This window comes from Asterias amurensis, chromosome 1 (genome assembly GCF_032118995.1).
Source record: "Asterias amurensis chromosome 1, ASM3211899v1".
Classification (NCBI taxonomy): Eukaryota; Metazoa; Echinodermata; class Asteroidea; order Forcipulatida; family Asteriidae; genus Asterias; species Asterias amurensis.
The window spans coordinates 12,242,447-12,261,907 of NC_092648.1; the positions used below are offsets into that span (position 1 = coordinate 12,242,447).

General features: G+C 38.2%; 2 protein-coding genes across 3 annotated transcripts; one reads left to right on the forward strand and one right to left on the reverse strand.

The window, feature by feature from the left end:
- Positions 1–306: 306 nt before the first annotated feature.
- Positions 307–10,543, reverse strand: LOC139943738 (protein SpAN-like). Its single transcript, XM_071940515.1, has 12 exons — positions 10,466–10,543; positions 9,311–9,533; positions 8,626–8,746; positions 8,235–8,304; positions 7,769–7,969; positions 7,004–7,130; positions 5,636–5,871; positions 4,390–4,508; positions 3,816–3,940; positions 2,488–2,585; positions 1,446–1,555; positions 307–442 (listed from the first exon to the last, which is right to left on the reverse strand). Exons 1-12 carry the CDS (start codon positions 10,541–10,543, stop codon positions 307–309), a joined length of 1,644 nt encoding a protein of 547 aa, XP_071796616.1.
- LOC139945876 (embryonic protein UVS.2-like) lies at positions 6,335–18,326 on the forward strand. Of its 2 annotated transcripts, none has more exons than XM_071943381.1 (5): positions 6,335–6,610; positions 11,782–12,024; positions 12,468–12,562; positions 16,348–16,463; positions 17,161–18,326. In XM_071943381.1, exons 2-5 carry the CDS (start codon positions 11,787–11,789, stop codon positions 17,291–17,293), a joined length of 582 nt encoding a protein of 193 aa, XP_071799482.1. In that variant the 5' UTR covers positions 6,335–6,610; positions 11,782–11,786; the 3' UTR covers positions 17,294–18,326. The 2 variants fall into 2 exon arrangements, with proteins under 2 accessions (XP_071799482.1, XP_071799490.1); XM_071943389.1 differs by having other exon boundaries at positions 6,344–6,452.
- Positions 18,327–19,461: the final 1,135 nt, after the last annotated feature.

Below are 19,461 nucleotides of genomic sequence, written 5' to 3' on the forward strand. Positions count from 1 at the left end.
CAGTTGAGGTTTCTTTTTGTGCTCACCAATGAAATAACTATACTGGAATGAATCGTACAACAAACAGATAGGGCTTATTGCATTGAGGTCCGTTGGCTACCATTTATATTAAACTACGAATTTGCATTGATTTGTTTTCAGTGAATTCACACAACTATACCTATATCTATGCTGATCAAATAATCAAATCTATATTAAATCGACAGACTGCCCAAGTCACTACCAAAGTCAATCAATTATAAATTTAGTTCTCTGAAGTTTCCCACAACGCGGATGGGTATATACAACTCCAAGTATTTCTATCTACTACACAGCGGTCGAAACAGCTCGATACGCAGCGGTAAATTTACTACGTCCTCCAGAGCTGTTTGTAGTCAGTCTCACAGTCATTCGGTTGCCAAGGGAAATGATGGGTCCTTCAGGTGGGGTTGTACCACAAATCCTTCATAGAAAAAGAGAGAAATATTGTAATAATCTTTATGCAGAAGGTTGATACTATGGCGACCAATGATTAAACTTCTCTTAGAGGAAAAAAAACATATCTGCTTGTTTGTAAGTTTTCCTTTGTTTTCTGATGGTCTTGCCGAAAACTCACAAAGTAATGTGAATATTTCGTGTAATGCAAACATGATTGCTTCCTTTTTTTATTGTAATGGAAAAAGGAAATTCTTGTTTTTATTATCATTAAACGCATCCACAAAGGAATACACTTGTTGTAACATTGTGTAGTCATCAGGACTGATACTTCACGGAGGCAACGAAGGCGATTGCCTCCGTGTCCCCTGGTCATTGCCTTGGTGCCCTTGAACGTGCTCCAGTACAAATTTGCAATTTCATCATAGGGTGCCCTATGCCAAGAAGAAAATGCCTTGGTGCCCTTGCCCTTTCAAGAACAAAGCATACAGCCCTGAGTCATAATAGCCCGTTGTTTGTTTCTTTCCAGGGTCCACAAAGCTTAAAGGTAAGGTATAGCCTACGGTTTGGTATCACACTTAAATTTGATGGAAATAAAAACCTTTGATTAGAAGCTTTAGCATCTTTTGATAGTATGAAGCGTTTTGATCAATATTTCACTTTGAAGTTAATGTAACAAAAAAACCAGAGTGCCCAACAATTTGAATCTGAAAGTCGTTACCGCGTAACGCTTCTCAGATTGTGTATTTCTAAAAGGAATTTTTCTTTCTGCGTGGACATAATAATATTCGGTCTCGATTTTCGCCTATATTATCTCAAAAACACAACCATATTATGCTTAGACGTTGAAAATTACCATGTACATCTACATTTACATAGGCCCTAGGATTAAAACAATCGAAGTAAAAAAAAATGTATACTTTAGGTGGTATTCAAAATGGTATAACAAAAATTTGTAAATAATAGACGCAGAAATAGAAATCATCCCAGTAAGTCAACCACACCCTGGATCTGCCTATGCCTGTACTTACATGGCCGGTCGGACAAGTACACCTTCTGATAGGGCAACTGCAAGGGACTCGCTGTTGCAATTTAGGTCTAATTCAAAGATATCCAATGCAACGTGAAACCCTTCACCAACCTGATGTTGCAGTGAACGAAAAAAAAGCATGCATAAGAAATGGGTTAAAATGAGTTAGACACACTTATAGGAGACGAAATGACATTCCCAACAAACTGACATGAATAGGGTTTGGTATAAGATTGGTTGCGGTAAGAGTCAGTGTTATATTATTTGGTGCGTTCGTTTAGCTTCCCTGGGTCATCCCCGGTCTGCCCCGGTGCGTTCGAATATCCATGACGTCATTCCAGGCGCTCACCCAGGTCAGCCCCCAGATCATGCCCTGCTTGTAGAGTGGGTCACTTTGGGGGCTGGCCCCAGGTAAACGACGTCACTACGAGAGCCGTGAGTGGTCGTTCGTTTAGCTCTTGTCAGGGGCTCCCCCGAGTGAGCACCGCGGGGTAGACCCAGGGAAGCTAAACGAACGCACCCATCCACATAGCTATGAAGGGGGTGATGTTTTTTTTCAACCAAGGTAAACAATGGTTTTGTCCCACTGCAGGTGAGGCACTGAGCACAAACTAATACTTGATCTGGGGAACTTTCCCTTTTGATTAAATAGTAGGCTACAGTGTAATAATAATGCAGCAGGGGAAGTGCCCTTAAGATAAATGCCTATAATACAGACATCGAAATAATCCATGGCACCCACAGCAAATTCTATGGTGCCCTGTGCTTTTGCTGTGGTGCCCTTGTCAATGTACCACACATTCAAATTTAAATTGCCCTTGATTGAAATGGCAATTGTTTGTGCCCCTTCAATAACATAAACAAAGGCCCTGTCTATGTAATGTAAACATGAGGTTTAGGCCCTTATATGAAATTCATTTTACTGTCTCGTTTAAATAATATGTGAACTTGTGATATAAATCTTATGTGCGAACCGAGGTAAGACAAATAAAAAAATAATTGAATTGAAGTTGAATTGAGTTTATTTGAATGGTGGGCCATACCTGGATTGTCCAGGTACAGTCATTACCATCAGCACCACTGCTGGGCGGTGCAAGGCAACCAGAATCCCCACTCATTGTTCCGCCGCATACTCCTTCACCTGCATGTTAATGAAGGAGCAGAGGATTTATGGCTGAATGAAAATTATCATCACTAGTTTCCCAAGAAGAAAATTATAAACGAAGATGATCGACCGACGACGAGGAAACATTCCTTGTGTTTCAAGTAACTAACTTAAAAGTTTCATGATTAACATTGTTATTGTTTTCTTCGGTAAGATCACTAAACTATTTCAAAACTCATTTTCTGTTGTCATGTCAAGCCGTCACTAAAAGTACCAGAAACCCCAAATAAAGATCATGCTAATACGAGGCTGAATATTCATACAATTCATGCAACTTTTGCGCTGAGTTTGCGTCTATGCATTGGCAGATCCAGGATCATTGACTCTATAGAGGTTGATGGGAATACTCTTTCAAGGAAAAGACTAACTTAAGGATTAAAGCCAGTGGAGACTATTGGTAATTACTCGAAATAATTGTTAGCATAAAACCTTACTTGGTAACGAGTAAAGGGGAGAGGTTGAAAGTATAAAACATTGTGAGAAACGGCTCTTTGAACTGACGTAGTTTTCGAGAAAGAAGTAATTTTCCACAAATTTGATTTTGAGACCTCAAGCTTAGAATTTGAGGTCCCGAAATCAAGCATCTGAAAGCACACAACTTTGTGTGACAAGGGTGTTTTTTCTTTCTTTCATTATCTCGCAAATCCGACGACCAATCGAGCTCAAATGTTCACAGGTTTATTATTTTATGCATAAAAATATGTTGAGATACACCAAGTGAGAAGACTGGTCTGTGCGGTTACCAATAGAGTCTAGTGTCTTTAAGAAAATAAGATGGTGATTAATAAAGAAGTTGTAGGTATTATACAGGTTTGGTAGAGCTGATTAATAGGCGCTGACAGTGTTCATGTTTTTCGGTGATCAACCACAACATATCAAGCAACACCTGACGTGAGTCCGGAGAAAAAACAAGAAAAAAAATCAATGCACAATAAGTTGCATGCATGTAAACAATTTGTCCTTAATCAATTAATAAGCTGCATTTTTCAGGTATCAGATTATTGTTTTCTCAAAATATCAATTCATTTCCAGAGGTTCTAGTAGGCCTAATCAGTAATCACCTTTCGGCTTAAAATTAAACAATTTTGTGTATTTTGTCTTATACCAATCCTGTACAATACCTTTACCAAAAAGAAAAGAAGGAAAAAAAAAAACATAAAAAGAACCCATTATCGCACTAAGAAAAAGGCTTCAATTAATGCGCACATGGATTGATGACGTAGCTGGCACTAAACCCTTTCCTGGCTTCAGATTCGTCTGTATGCAGATAGAGCATCATCTGATTGGACTTGGATGTTATTGGAGATGCAGGGGGTGTTGAGCCACACAACCTAGAAAGCAGAAAATAAAACAGGTTAATATAATTAGCTGTTGCAAACAACTTACCAACCAAAAGGACCGATATAATAAATGGAAAAAAGAAGGAAAAAACAGTTAATGGCCTGACGTTTCTACCCAGAGTCTTTCTCAAAGGCTAAAATGACAACACGACCATTGTGTTCTAAATTGCTAAATTTGACAAGTAAATTAATAATAGTTGTACAATACCAATATTTTAAAGTAAAGTCAGTGCCATTCTTCAGTTTCCTCCAAATTGTTTAATTTTTTTTTTTGAACGAACAAATTTTCTTAGAAATAACATGATATCAAAAATAATGTTATTGCCCGTGTGTACTTTTTAGAAGAACAAAATTCATCAGATGAGCTGAAGTTAACGTTATTTTATATATTGATAATTATAACTGTTTCATTCATTTTGAGCCATGCATGATGTTCTTACTTTTTGGTGGTGTAGAACATACTATCATCATACACATAAAGTGAATCGTAGATACAATGGGAAGCGTCTTCCACGTCGAGAACATCAATGGTTAAAGTTATGGTCGTTCCTTCACCACCCTGGAATCGAGAAACAAAATAAAAGAGAAGATTTAATAACACCATTTCGCAGCTCATAGTGAGTACACCTGTTGAATGTGATGGTGCGGCTTTAACTCAAAGACATGCATAATAATAGCGAATGGTCTGACAAAACAACTCTGTTTTTGTGTTAATTTTCAACATTCAAAACGAAAAGGTTATAAACTAAAAACGTATTAATTTACATTATAAAGGGTCCAGGCTCTGTACAAGCCCAGACTTTTTCCTGGTGCCCTCCTCTTATCACTCGTTGTTTTTGTTCTTGTATATTTCATGGTTATTTATTGTGATATTTGGAAATAAAAAACAAACAAACAAACAGTGATGCGCAGCTCCGTCCGTATTGAGACGAATTAGTTGCGCACTTTTAGATAAACTTTATTAATTTACTGCCATATGCATGCTAAAACGTTTGTATCACCAGTATTCGATTTCACAAAGAGTTAGGACTAGTCCTAACTTAGGACTGGTCCTTGGAGATGTACAAATTGCATGGATAGTCCTAAGTTAGGACGAGTAAATGGTCCTAACTCGAGATAAGACTAGTCCTAACTCTTTGTGAAATCCACCCCAGGGCCCACTTTTCTGGCGCTTCTTAAGCAGAAAATATAACTAACAATAATATTGTCTGCTTAATTTTGTTAAAGCAGGATACCAGTCACAACGGTGCATGTGAAATTGTATTTTGGCTGGAACCATACTGTGGTAAGCATACTTTGGTGTGCTCAGCAACCTTTAGTGAAAGACGGCTGACTTGTGAATAAGGCAGCTGGCTCGCGCTCAGGTGGTGTTCTGGTCAGCAGAGTGTGGGTTCGAGTCCCTGTCGTGCTACTTGTGCTTTATTTTTAGATAGGAAATGCATCCGTCGGTCCAATGTGCATGTTAAAGCCCAGAACATCGCCAGAAGCCCAAAAGCCTAGAAATACTAGGAGTAAATCCCGGCGTTTAGCACAGTCTTCCCATCCCAGGTCGACCCCGGTGTGTAACGTTTTTTCCACAGGACAAACGCGTGTAGATTATTACCAACATTTGTCCTTAAAAGAAACCCGCTACACACCGGGGTTGACCCAGGGGAGCTAAACGAAAGCACCCTGTATAACGCTTACCTGGATCAACCATGCACACTTCTCGTTATTATCGTAGTTAAAAGGATAATTGGGAGATTGAATCAATCCTGTTGTTTCAGTTAGTGTAGTCCTACATCTGGGGTTTTCTAACGCAGCGGTATCGTCCTCTTCACATCTAACACCAGCGTAGCCAGGGGGACATACGCATTTGCAGACTCCAACTAACTCTATCTCATAGCCACCATTCTCACAGGTAAGGGCAGCATTACAATCAGCTGAGGAAAAAAGAAGGTTCAAAACGGTTCTTAATGTACAGTTTTAAATACTTGCTTGAGTCATGGAGGTTTCCTACCTCAATGATTGAGTATTGCAAGTATTCTTTCTACTTGTGACAACGCACAACATTTTTCTGTTTTCTTTTCTCATTTATTGAATAAATTTTGCAGAATCAGAACCAGTTTGAGTGGGGTGTATGTTGATAACAAATCGTGTTGATGTTTTCAACTTCCTGTCTACTCAAGAGTTTTTTTTTATAGAGTAAGTGAACAGTTAGAAAAAGCAAGAAGAATTCCTTGTGTTTTACATTCATATGTTTGCAATTCGGTATAGGCCTTTTGATGAAGCCTGTTCTACCGCGACGCCGACTTAAACGTCAAACACACAAGAGGGCGCGCTCTCAAAAAACAAAGAGACCACGTGACCACGAAGCGCCATGTTGTAAAAGTGAACTTTCACGTTGTCCGTGTAATTATTGTGTGTCATTTTGTTGCTGCAACTTTGAAATAAACACTTCTGAGTTAATAAAACTTAAGCATTGAAGTAAAATGGCTAGGACATGACAAAGTTCAACCGAAAGGTGAGTTTAGAATGTTCTTGACATTGCGAGCTGGGAATTTTAGAGACTTTTCGCTCACTTTTTCGTGTGACTGTTGGACGAAATGAGTGCTGCATGGTGCTGTTTTTTTATATGAGTGGTATGGCCGTCCCTGTTCTCTGTGTGGGCGTTTAAAAAGGGTAAGTATAGGCTTACTTTTCTTGAACAGTTAACTTTTTGTATCCTGTTTCTATGTTGATATAGCCTTTGTAAGACTAACCTGTGAAATTTCATCTCAAAATCTGGTATTGCTTTTTAGATGTCACGCTTTTTTAAAAATTCGGGGAGGTTGAAAAAAAAAGGTTATTGTTCCTGCAGCAGTAGGCCTAGGCCTTAATGTTCCTCAGATTAAATTTTTGTTTTTAATAAAACTTATATCCCTATGATTCTAATGCTTATGGGGGCTGCTGTAGGCCGTTCAACAAATGTTGCACAAATATTAATTTTGTAAAAATTATTACCAAACGTTTTATGAGTCGTATACATAATTCTTCTATAAGGGCCCCTTGTTAAACCAAAGAACACATACTTACATTCGCATTCGTACATACGATTTGCCAGGAGAGAATCATAAAATGACAAATATTGCCGTTGCCCGAGATCAAACTGGTCCAAGACTTTCTTGGTGGTCATGGTTGGCAAGCCAGTTTTGGAAAAGTACTGTGCAACAAAAAAAAAATAGAAAAGAAAATGCAAATCCTCAACATGCTAGATTCATCATTAAATCAGTTGACTCTAAAAGTGGAAGACGTTTTTGTAAATAACTGGTAAACTCGGGTTAACAAGGCTCAGTAAAATTAATGTTAGGACCTATAGTGTTGCCTCTCAAATATTATGCGGCAATGGGCCTAGACCCACCTTCAGTTCGTGTGATTTCATCTGAAAAGCCTTCTGTTCGAAATGGTGTCTGTCAAGAGGCACAACCCTGAGAAAATTTGATTAAATTTGTGGTGGTCGTGTCTTAGTCGGTCAAGTTGTCCACGTTCACGTTTGATTGCGGCAATTGTGTCTTTGGGAGTCTTAAACAACTATTTTTCCTCAAACATGGGGGCTAACATTGTTTCAGGCGGAGATATTTCCCTTACAGATTTGCTCAGGAAACTAATCGTGAAGGCCTAGCTTGGAAAGCCCCCACGCTTTATACGCTGCAGTGTAATGAAAACTGGCAGTCTTTTAAACAAATTATTTGACGCCGGTTGGGAACAAAAGACTCGTGAACGGATTCTTTAAGCATAATTATTACATCAATGACCCATACATACATGTACATACATTATGAGTAAAAAAACTACACTTACGTTTTTGTCATACTGCATGATTGATTTTGTGTCATATGGTACACCGTAGTTGCTGATTGAAGTCTCGTACTTGTCAAAGTTGGACGCCCTGTTGTCCTGCACATTTGCATACACGACGCTAATGTACTCGTCTCGGTCTGGCCTGGACTGCTCATGGTGAAATCCTATGGCGTGTCCGATCTCATGAGCGATGGTACCAATCTGTAAAATCAAATAAGTAGAATTTAACATGAGAAAACAATGACTGATAGTACAATGCTTGTGGGTGTTTATTATTTGGGGTTATTTTGCCATTTAATCTGGATTAGGTACTTGTTTTCATTAATATTCATGGCAATTATTAGAAATTCAAGTCGCGCTAATTATCCACCGCGCATAACCCGAAGAAATAGATACAAAGTAAGGACTTTTCCAAAAAAACAATATACAAAAATGTTCAAAAACATTATAAAAAATATGTCCTCACGTATTCACATCCTGAACCAATTGAGATCTCCTGCTCTGCTGTTCTCTGCATTCCGACCCAACTCCAACAGCTGAAAAAGAAGTTTAGTACTTTATTTGAGTTTCACCTTCTTCCTTTCTATAGATAATGTGTTCACAGAAATGTTATAAGGTTTTATGAGGGGGGGGGGGGTGCCTTTTAGGCCCGTTCCACGTTTTTTTTTAACCCGGCAATTTGATCCTTTATAAGTGACTTCACGCTAAAGCCAAAACATTCAAAGCCCAATTATTAACCAGTACACAGTAATCGTTTTTGTTTGTTTCTGAAGCTTCTGTGAAATTATCAGATCGCTGCGAGTTAGTTTCTAAGTTTTTCCAAAACACAACAATAAACAAAATACTTATTTGTATACCCGTCTAGTTTCCTGAACACCAGGTGGACGTCATGTTTGCTTGCGTCGTAAGCCTCGAACTTGATGCATGTCTCGGCCTCCCAAAGGTCAAATGCACTCGCAATAACCTTTAAATTATCAACTAGGAGTAAAAAATAAATAAACAAAAATACATATCAATATATCAAACAAAATGGTGCATCAATAAACTATTGAGTGTTTGGAGTATGCATTCATCAAGCTATATACGAAATGAATGTCATCTAGGTGTTGGCTCGAATCCCAGCCATGACACTCATGGGAAGAATGGGTGAGAGGCAGGGGTGATGGTTTTAGTGATTGGATGTGCTCCCATAATACTCCTCGGTGAGCTGATTATGTTATACTTACAAGGTAGTTAAATTAACGGCCGGAATCAGCCGGGTAGCAGTGTTCATGAACAAAAAGCGTCTTAATGGGTTAACTTAATTTCCTGGTGGTTATTCCTATGCTGGACCTAAATTGCACGTCAGGCGTAGGCTACAATATTGGCTTACCAAACAGAGGAGCTTTATGTGTAATCACATACACAAATGTTGGTATGTAAAAAATGAAATACAAAAATCACTCACCCCAACATACAAATAAATTAGTAAACAAAAAACACAACAAAAGCATGTACTAATGCCGATTATAGTTTGTAATAATATAGCAACGTCTTTTTTACCTGAGTCAAGATCAATGATGTAAGGGACAACACCTCCGGGCCATCGGGTAGACAAATCAGCCAAGGCTTTTCTCCTTTTCCGTCCCGTCTTATTGTCTTCAATTTGAGCATCGATCTCTCTCTTTTGCGCAGGTGCAACCTTCATATCAGACTGGTACGTGTCACTACTAGGATTCTCCTCTGGTAGTTGCTTCACTTTACCCTGCCCATCTCCATCACCTCGCTTTTGGAAAAAAATACAACATGGAACTTGGCAATTAAATTTATAAAACTAATTTTTTTAACTGCTATAGACCTTTATCATGCTGCCTCCATCTTGGTCATTGGTATCGAATAACAATAATGAATGCTAACAATCACTCTGCAATTAGTAACCAGACTAGTTTGTTCTTCCAGCCTCGGTTTGATAACATTGATATAAATGGGAGAAATATAAGACAGCTGCATCGTGATAAAGGTCTACCCCTCCCCCTTTGTCGTCTGCTTACTAAAGAAACTCATGTAACTACATGTATGATTGCTTCGACCGTCTTAGTTTACTCTTTTCATCACTATGCAGGGCATATGAAGACATGGTTACGATGCACTGGTTGTGTTCCGCCTAAAAACATAATCATTAATAAAGATTTTCAGTACAATTAACAACCCACGACGAGGGAAATGTGAACAAATATTAATGCCCCATGTCATGCATGTTTATAATGGTGACAACCTTTCATTTAGGGAATTTATCTCAACCCGAAGAGAAATGTTTTAAATGGTAAAATTTAAGAAGCAAATAAGTATTTGAATGAAACCAAAAGGCCTAATACATGAAAGTGACGAGTAATGGGGAGAAGTTGATGGTGTTAAACATTGTGAGAAACGGCTCCCTCTGAAGTGACAACGTTCTCGAGAGAGAAGTAATTTTCCTCGAATTTGATTTCGAGACCTCAAGTTTAGAGGCCTCGAAATCAACCATCTAAACGCACCAATTGAGCTCAAATTTTCACAGTTTTGTTGTTTTATGCATATGTTGAGATACACCAAGTGAGAAGACTGGTCTTTAACAATTACCAATAGCGTCCACAACCTTTAAACATCTAAACAAAACTAAGATTCATGAGAAGCAATCAACAAGTGAGTAGGCCCTACATTAGTTCTGAACTATTTTACCTTTTCCGGAGTGAAGTAACTAGAAACCCAGTCTGACGAAGCGAGCACACATAGTAAAATGAGAAATGGAACCTTCATTTTACCAAAGGTTGAATACTCCGTCTTTCTCTTGTTGGTGAGCAAATAGTTTAACCGTCGAGATTAATTTTTTTTAGAGCTGCTGATTTGAAGTCTCTCAAATACAGCGATGAAAATGCTGTGTGTCTCTGATTCGGTTCTTATATACACACCTACTGAATGATTAGATCTTGTTTCTAAATGACAAACTTTATTCAATTTCACACTTGACAATTTTAAGAGTAAGTATCGTCTAAATGAACCCTTCTTAAATTGAAAAGATGTTTTGCCATTAAGAACTAGCAATTGTCTCAGCGGTAGTTTAAGTACACTTGAAAAAAATACTTGTTTTTTAATGCAATATCTTATCTTTATTTTTTTAACGAATCGACTAAAGGGATACAATAATGCGCAAGCAATTTAAATTACAAGGTTACTGGATCCTTTATCAGTAGGGTGCCAAAAACTAATTTTAAATTTATTGTAGTAGTAATGTAGAATCATTTTCCAAACTAATCGACCAATTTAAATTAGAAAAATGTCATGTAAATTAATAAATTGTTGTCGCTGGCAATGAGCCCTTTCATCCGCCTCATCGACTACAAGCGTTTTTAGTTAAACTTATACTTCTTCCGTCCCGAACCAGTAGGCGGTTCACAGTTTGAAATCAACGAAATTTAGTTGGATTTGTCAACACAATTTAGAATACCTCAGCACTACAATTAACTTATCAAAGTTTTAATTAATGGTCATTGTGTATCTTAATTATTGGATTGTTCTTTAGGGCCATTGACCCTCAACAGTCCACGGGATTCGTTCTTTTAGTGTCCTTAGTGGGAGGCTGCACCAATAACCATTAAAACATTGTTCAATAACTTGTATTTATTGTCATTGAATTTTAACTATATTTACTTCATGGCCATTGTCTTGTAACTCAATTATCCCGTAAAGTAGTTGACCCTCAGAAGTCCTGGGGAATTGTTCATTTTTTGTTGTTAATAGGGTGGTGGGAGACCTGCACCAATTACCCATAACATTGTCTCCATAATGAACATTTAAAAAAAAAAAATCTTCTTCGAAGTCTATTAACCAATCGTGTTACTCATTTGTATCACTCCTTGTTTGATTGGAAAGGAGTTCTCGACGACATGAGATAAGTGCATCTCATGCTTATATAAACTACAACTATATAGTGAAAGCTTAGTCAAATTTTGTTGATCGAAAAATTAAACTTGCACCAAATTGTTTATGTCTTGCAGATACAATGGCGTGTGCAGCGGTGGCCCTTACTGTCGTTCTAGTAGCATTTGCTGTGACCTGCCAATCAGTCCATGGGGATGAATTGGCCACAAGAAGCATCAACGGGCCAGAGAAACAACGCACGACCCAGATGACAGAGGATGAGGCTCTCAAACACTTAAAGGAGGTGGTGGAAAAGGGAAAGTCCAGACCATTCATAGTCCGGGAGCAGGATGAAGACTTACGAGAAGTCGCGAGAGCAGGTGAGAATTCCCTTGTCATTTACGTTCCATTTTATTCATAAATCGAGTAGAGAAAAACAAGAAAAATGGAATGGTTATTGCTGATATAAGGTTCATATTTGGTTCCTATTGTTGTTCACATTTATTCCTTGGACAAACTGAGTGTATTGCAACAAAGAAAAGTGAAAGAGTGAAAAAAAAAAAATAAAAATAAATAAATAAAAAGATAAACCTAGATTAATTAAAAACCATACAAAGATTGATAACCTACGAACCAAATATTTCGACAATCGACACAAAACAAAATTTAATATAATTCAACACCTGATAAAGTGATCGTGACGTCACGTTATCGGTACCGTCTACCAGTGAATAAAATCCTGTTTTCATTAGCTTAAAACCGGCCTTTGTATACTTGATTACTTGTAGTTAAAACATGATTGTATAATATTGTATTTTATCAGTTTGTGGGGGATCGTTGAGCGGGTCTGGAACGCTCACCTCGCCGGCATATCCAGGTGATTATCCGCCGGATGCTGACTGCCTCTGGACCATAACTGTAAGTCTTCGTACTATGTTAAATGTACAGTTTAAGGCAGTGTACACTATTGGTAATTACTCAAAATAAATATTAGCATAAAACTTTACTTGGTAATGAGTAATGGGGAGAGGTTGATGGTATAAAACATTGTGAGAAACGGCTTTCTCTGAAGTGGTATAGTTTTCGAGAAAGAAGTATTTTCCCACAAATTTGATTTCGAGACCTCAAGTTTAGAATTTGAGGTCTCGAAATCAACCATCTAAAACACTCCACTCCACTACACTACCTTACGATGTTATGGCGAATTATTTAGGGGGGACCATTGATCTCCATTATACTGACTGGATAGGACATTGCGCTATGCTGCATGCATAAACACGCGGCCCAACAATGGCGGCGCAATTCCTTCAAACGGGTAAATTAATGTGCACTTGGTCGGGTTTGAGTTTGTCAGTTGAAGTTGTAAATTGAAAATAGAAATGTGGGGAAAACATGACGATCGATAGTTTGAAGTATGAAAAAGTTTCTGAGTGAAATGCAATAAAGCAAACTAACTTTACATTTGTTTCTATCAAATGCCCTATTAGTATTATGATAATGATATTTAAATTTCTAAACAAACACTCGGCCGAGAAACTGTATTGGGATTCAGGTACATGTTTTTTTTTATTCTTTCAGTTCATTGAGAAAATGGCAATAAACCATACAAAGACAAAACAAGAGTCGCTCCTACAATAAACAATTCGAGTAGGCACTAGAGTGAGAACTACATACTCGCTAAAATCGAGGGAAAAGAACAAGAAAGATTAAAACAAAATACAATGTGATAAGTGAGAGTTGACTCCATTAACAAATTTAAACTTTTTATTGTGAAGCTTCTATTCATCATGTTAATTGAAAAACAATCCCAACAGCAAAACTTCCATAACCGTTTTATTGTTCCGCCAGAAATAAATATTTTTATTTTGGTCACAAATAATGAAGTCGGCTATTTCCGAGATGACTGATCCTCTCAACGAACTTGTATCGTCTGTACATAATTCGCATATACTTGTCGCTTTCCCGAACCTTTTAACTATTGATGCTATGACAAACATCTGTTGAAATCCGGGCTTCCCGTCCTCGTCGATTCCAGACAACCATCTGTAACGGAGCGAAAACAAAAATAGTATTGCTCGGTAAAAATAACAAATACTTGGCCTATAATAATTATTTTATGAAAGATAGTTTAAATTTCCGGCTTATATTTGTAACGTTAGATATAATAATAATAATATGAATCGCTAAAAAAATGCAAAGGCCTACCTACTTATGGAAAGACAATCCCTTTGCCGACTCAGTTTTCCCTCCTCCAGTGATTGACAGCCGCGCACGACTTCCACTTCTCTCTGCTTGCAGCAACTCCGTTTAAAAGTGTACAGCGCGCACTTCGTGTGACGAACGGTCTTCACCCGTTTTAAAAAATACGCGCGCGGCCTGCGTTTAGACGCGATGTCCTATCCAGTCAGTATAATGGAGATCAATTGGGGGGGGGGGACTTACTTTTGTTGATGTGTTTATAACGACCGGGGTGCTCAACAAGGGGTTTTTGTGTACAAAGGCTATGGAAAAATCATAAGTACATAGTCTAGGCTCCACAGTGCCAAAAATGCTTTAAAACATTTTTTCCTGAAAATGTGCGGTAAGACGCACTGATCATCATGAATCACGGTGGTGTAAAACATTTTGACCCGGCAAAAGTGTGTTTTTTGGGGTCAAAAAAACAAAATGGCCGCCGTTTCCCCCTGAAATAAAACTCCCATCTGACATAACTAGAAGATTAAGAGACTGATTCAGCCCAAATCTGGCTGAAGGTTATAGGTTTGTAAATTTTACATTTTCAATATGGCCGCCATTTTGCATAACAAAATTGGAAACAGACAATTTGGGGGAATATTTTAAATCACATTTTGCTGTTTGATAGTTTAAGTATTGTACTACAAAAAAAGGTTTCTTTTGTTAGACTATAAATGAGGTTTGAGCGAGCTCACTCGCCGTGGATTTTACGCTGTGTGACAGCTATACCCCTTGTAATCAAATAATTTAAGGGTGAAAATAAATAAAATTTGCAGCTTCTTCAGGAGATTTGTATTGAAAATATTGGCAACAATATCATTACAACGAGGGCATTGTAAACCACACTTTCAGTGCACAAACACATGACATCCTGTGGACATTTTCGTGGAATTTCCTAGTTGGTGACTGTTGGTTTTACCCATTACTGGCATTGTTCAGCCACGGGTAAGGTCTCATCTAACAAACTCAGGAATACTCTCAAGTGATTTCGAGAATTGAGAGATTTCGAGAATTGAAACGGAGCGCAATCTGTCTATTGATTATGACCATGAAAACACCAGTTCTAAGCACCAACCCTAGCACAAAAACACAAAGCAACCGCAGCTTAATCACCTTATAACAGTAACCATGTCTTCTTAACGCACGTTTATATGCAGTACGCCGTGTTTGTTTACATTTTACCCACTATAGGTCACGTGAGGCACGGAGTGCAATCGGTCTATTGATTATGACCATGAAAACACCAGTTTTTAAGCACCAACACATTAGCGCAGTGCGTTAAGGGTGCTGGGACTGTCTCAGTAACTCGGATGATCCGGTCCGGGTTCGAATACCGTCTGTCTCTAATATAGATTCAAGGCTTTTTGCTGCCCCTGATGGGACAGTGTGATTGGGATCTGCCTTGCTTTCTCCCCTAAAGGGACAGGGCCCGCGTGGTGGCTAGGGTTCGAGGCAGGGGGGGATGTGCTCTGGGTCGGATGCAAGTCCAGAAGGGTTCTATATGGCAATGGGGAGGGGCCAGTGTGTGCCATTAACTGAACCGGCGCCTGAATGCCTGACACTTCCGGAGCGTAACCTTTTATGATTTTCCACCAGATTAAATTTACATTGTTTTAATAAATGGCTTTATATCGCGGTTCCCGCTGCCAAAACATAGCATTCGAACTGCCTCTAGCTACCGGGCAACCTCGTTAGTCTAGTTGGTAAGACTTTGCTCTAGAATTACAAGGGTCCTGGGTTCGAATCCCACCCGAGTAACATGCATGTGACTTTTTTTTTCACAGGACTCGGGAAAGTACTGAGTATACAGTACTAACACACATCGGTGTATGGGTAAAAAACTAAATTAATGTTCTTTTTATATTTATTTATTTATTTATAATCTAAGCTCTACAGTGCCAAAAACGCTTTAAAATAGTTTTACCTTACACTATTTGCTCCCCTCAATATTTGCACATGAAAATGCGCGGTAAGACGCGCTGATCATGAATCGACATTTAAAGTGTAAAATGTACAAACCTATAACTTTCAGCTAAATTTGGGCTGAATCGGTCTCATAATTTTCTAGTTATGTCAATGTGAGTTGTTTTGTATGGTTTCAGGGGAAAAACGGCTGCCGTTTTGTTTTTGACCCAAAAATGCACTTTCGCCGGGTCAAAATTTTATACACCACCCTTATTCATGATCAGCTTGTCTTAATGCACATTTTCATGTAAAAATATTGAGGGGAGCAATTTGTGTAGGTTGTTCTCAATTTTTGGGGTCTGGAGCTTGGACTAACAGGGACAAGGGAAAGAACACAAGATGTCTCCAGAAAAGGGAATGTGTGTTTGTGATTTTGTTTATTTTGTATTTGTTAAATTAATTAAGATTCAAAATTGACCAAGAACATAACGCTAAACAAGCATATTGGATACTTATTTGGTTTTGCTCCTTATGGTTGGTCCACTCTGATCTGTCCAACACAGGCACCAGCGGGACAGCACGTGGAGTTGAGCATTGACACCCTTGATATCGAAGATGGGAGCACGTGTGAATGGGACAGACTTTCTATCAAGGTGGCCAATGAATATGTACCAGCAGGGTGAGTCACTCAGACAGTTTCAAGTCTAACATTCATTGCACAATTTATTTGTTAATGTAAAAAAAAAAAAAAAATACAAAAATATATATTTAATACTCATAGTTTTCCGGCAGTCACAATATTAACCAATGACTGGCTTACCTATAGTAATCCTGACACAGTTATGCAGAAAATGATGTGGACATAATCAAAAATAGTAGGGATCGTAGAAGTAATTTTCTTCCCTCGGATTCATTTTTCTGAACCCTTCATAATAGTTCATCATCATCATCATCATCATCATCATCATCATCATCATCATCATCATCATTATGAATTATTCGTGCTCACAATGTTATCTCGTTCACTCAAAGTAGTCGACATTTCCTATGTTCATTTTTCTTTTAAATGCCCTTTATTTCGTTCCCTTGGGATAGAAATGTTCCTTCGAAATTATAATATAGACTAGTTTTCTCCTTTTTAATTTTTTTTAAATGTATTTCCTCGAGAGAAAAAAAATGAGAGTATTCCTTTCTCTCGATATCGTTTCGGTGGGGGTGATGACTAAAGATTAGGTGTTACTTCGTGCATGCTGTCTTGAAAAATTAAACGTAGAAAAAACAAACATTGCATGGCTTCGTTACACTCTTAGTTAGTAACGACTCGTTTGGTCAGGTGTGATTAGTGACGGTATAACCATGCCCGCGTGTCTCTTTAGGATGTGTGGATCGGGGTCCGTTGTGGGGTCTTTCGTATCTTCTGGCAACCAGATGACGGTTTGGCTTCAGTCGGATGAGTCTATCCAGACAAGTGGATTCTCGGCTTCCTACTCATCCGTATACCTGCAGTAAAACAAAATTCTCCCAAAGACGATCGGAGCACCCTGATCGAAACGTCGAGTTAAAACCTACGATTCTTTTCAGAACCACCCCAACTCAATTAGAGCTTATCATTACATGGTGTTACCGCAAACCTTTCTATATTATTGCAGTATTATTATCTTCTGGCAAAAAAACAACAACATTTTATAGGGTTCTCTGTACGTTTAAAAGGGCGCCCTCAAGACGACGTCGAGTAAGGGGGAAATGTACCGGAGTTTACTACTGATCGCAGTTTTACATAAAATCTCCTTGATATGTAACATTAAACGAAACAAAATCAAAACCAGTTTTAGTGTCAAGCCTTTAGGGTTTATCATAGTAATAGTATAACTCACCAAGGTATAGTGCGATATTATTTTTAAAATGCGAAAGAATGGACGGGACGAAAACAAAAAGGATAATGAACGAGAAAGTAGAGATGAAATGGAAACTCGCATTTTGGGGGTGAGTTGAAATATTGGTGAGGCCACTGTATCGATAAGCAAAAGTTAACAACTGGAAGTACACAAGCGTTTAAAAAAATCCCTTAAAAACCATGTGTTTTTCCCTTTACATGAACACATCTAAACTTAGACTTTAAAAGAAGGTAGTTTGGGATTGTAATGTGAAATAGATGGTCATCATAAGCAATACATGCTTGGTATTATGACACAGATGGTGGTGGGGGTAATATTTATTGAATGTATTACCTAAATGAAATCAGCACTTAATTCTTATTTATAATGTCATTATAAATGAGTTGGGGTTGAACGCAGAACAAATTATTGGAGTGGGGTTTAGACCTACGGCCATCGGAAGATTGTTCCTGAGGTCGTTGGTTTAAATCCTCCTCGAGTCAATTTGTCTTTGCTTAACCCCAAAACATATATAGACTGTTAGAGGTACAGGGTGTGAAGATAGGGGATGGATCGTACAGTTGACTTATGAATAATAAAACAAAATACATAATTACTGTAAGCAATCCCGAGACAATGCCACGATGCTAATAACATTGTTTAATGTAACGCACACATTTAATGTAAAAATTTAGTTTTTTTGTTTGGTCAGATTAAACCTTTGAAACTATTGTTAATTGTTGCATTGTTTACTCTTGAATATTTAACATAAATTGATCTTGAGTCATGTGCCTTTTGGTAAGTTGTAGCAAGCCAGGGTGAAGGTCCGTCTGAGCACTGCCGTTCAACAGAGTGGTCTGTGAATCATGTCGAATTGACTCCTTGACCACTGCTCATGAGTACGGCAAATCGTTCATGTCAACCATGTTAAGGCGAACGGTTATAAAAAAAATTCTGCAAACATAAGTAAAGTATCAGCCTATTCATGGAATTTGACATGTTAAGGCGTTGCCAAAACACAATCTAAACACAGTGCAAACGGATGACGCGCACAAACTAAATGCGTCAGCCGTTCACAGTTTTTACACATGGCCTTGCCAAACCAATTGTCTCAGAGCTGTGTGTGAATTTTATCTGTCTGCGCTTATTATTGTATAGTACAATCCCTCAATAATTCCTGATAAAAACAGGAAGGAAAGAATAGACGCCATTTTAGTTATATCTAAAGTAAATGCCGAAAAATGGCACACGCTACGCGGCACCGAAATCTAGAACATCTGTTTTATCTGTCTGCGCTTATTCTCGTAGTACAACCCTAAACAATTCCTGGTAAAAATAGGAAGGATAGAATAGACGCAGTTTTAGTTAGATCTAAAGTGAATACCGAAAAATGGCATACACTATGCGGCACCGAAATCTATACCATCTGTTTTATCTGTCTGCGCTTATTCTCGTCGTACAACCCTAAATAATTCCTGGTAAAAATAGGAAGAATAGAATAGACGCAGTTTTAGTTAGATCTAAAGTGAATACCGAAAAATGGCATACACTATGCGGCACCGAAATCTAGAACATCTGTTAAAGACAGTGGACACTAATGGTAAATTGTCAAAGACCAGTTTCTCACTTGGTGTATATCAACATATGCATAAAATAACAAATCTGTGAAAATTTGAGCTCGATTGGTCGTCGGAGTTGCGAGATAACTATGAAAGAAAAAAACACCCTTGTCACACGAAGTTGTGTGTTTTCAGATGCTTGATTTCGAGACCTCAAATTCTAAACTTGAGGTCTCGAAATCAA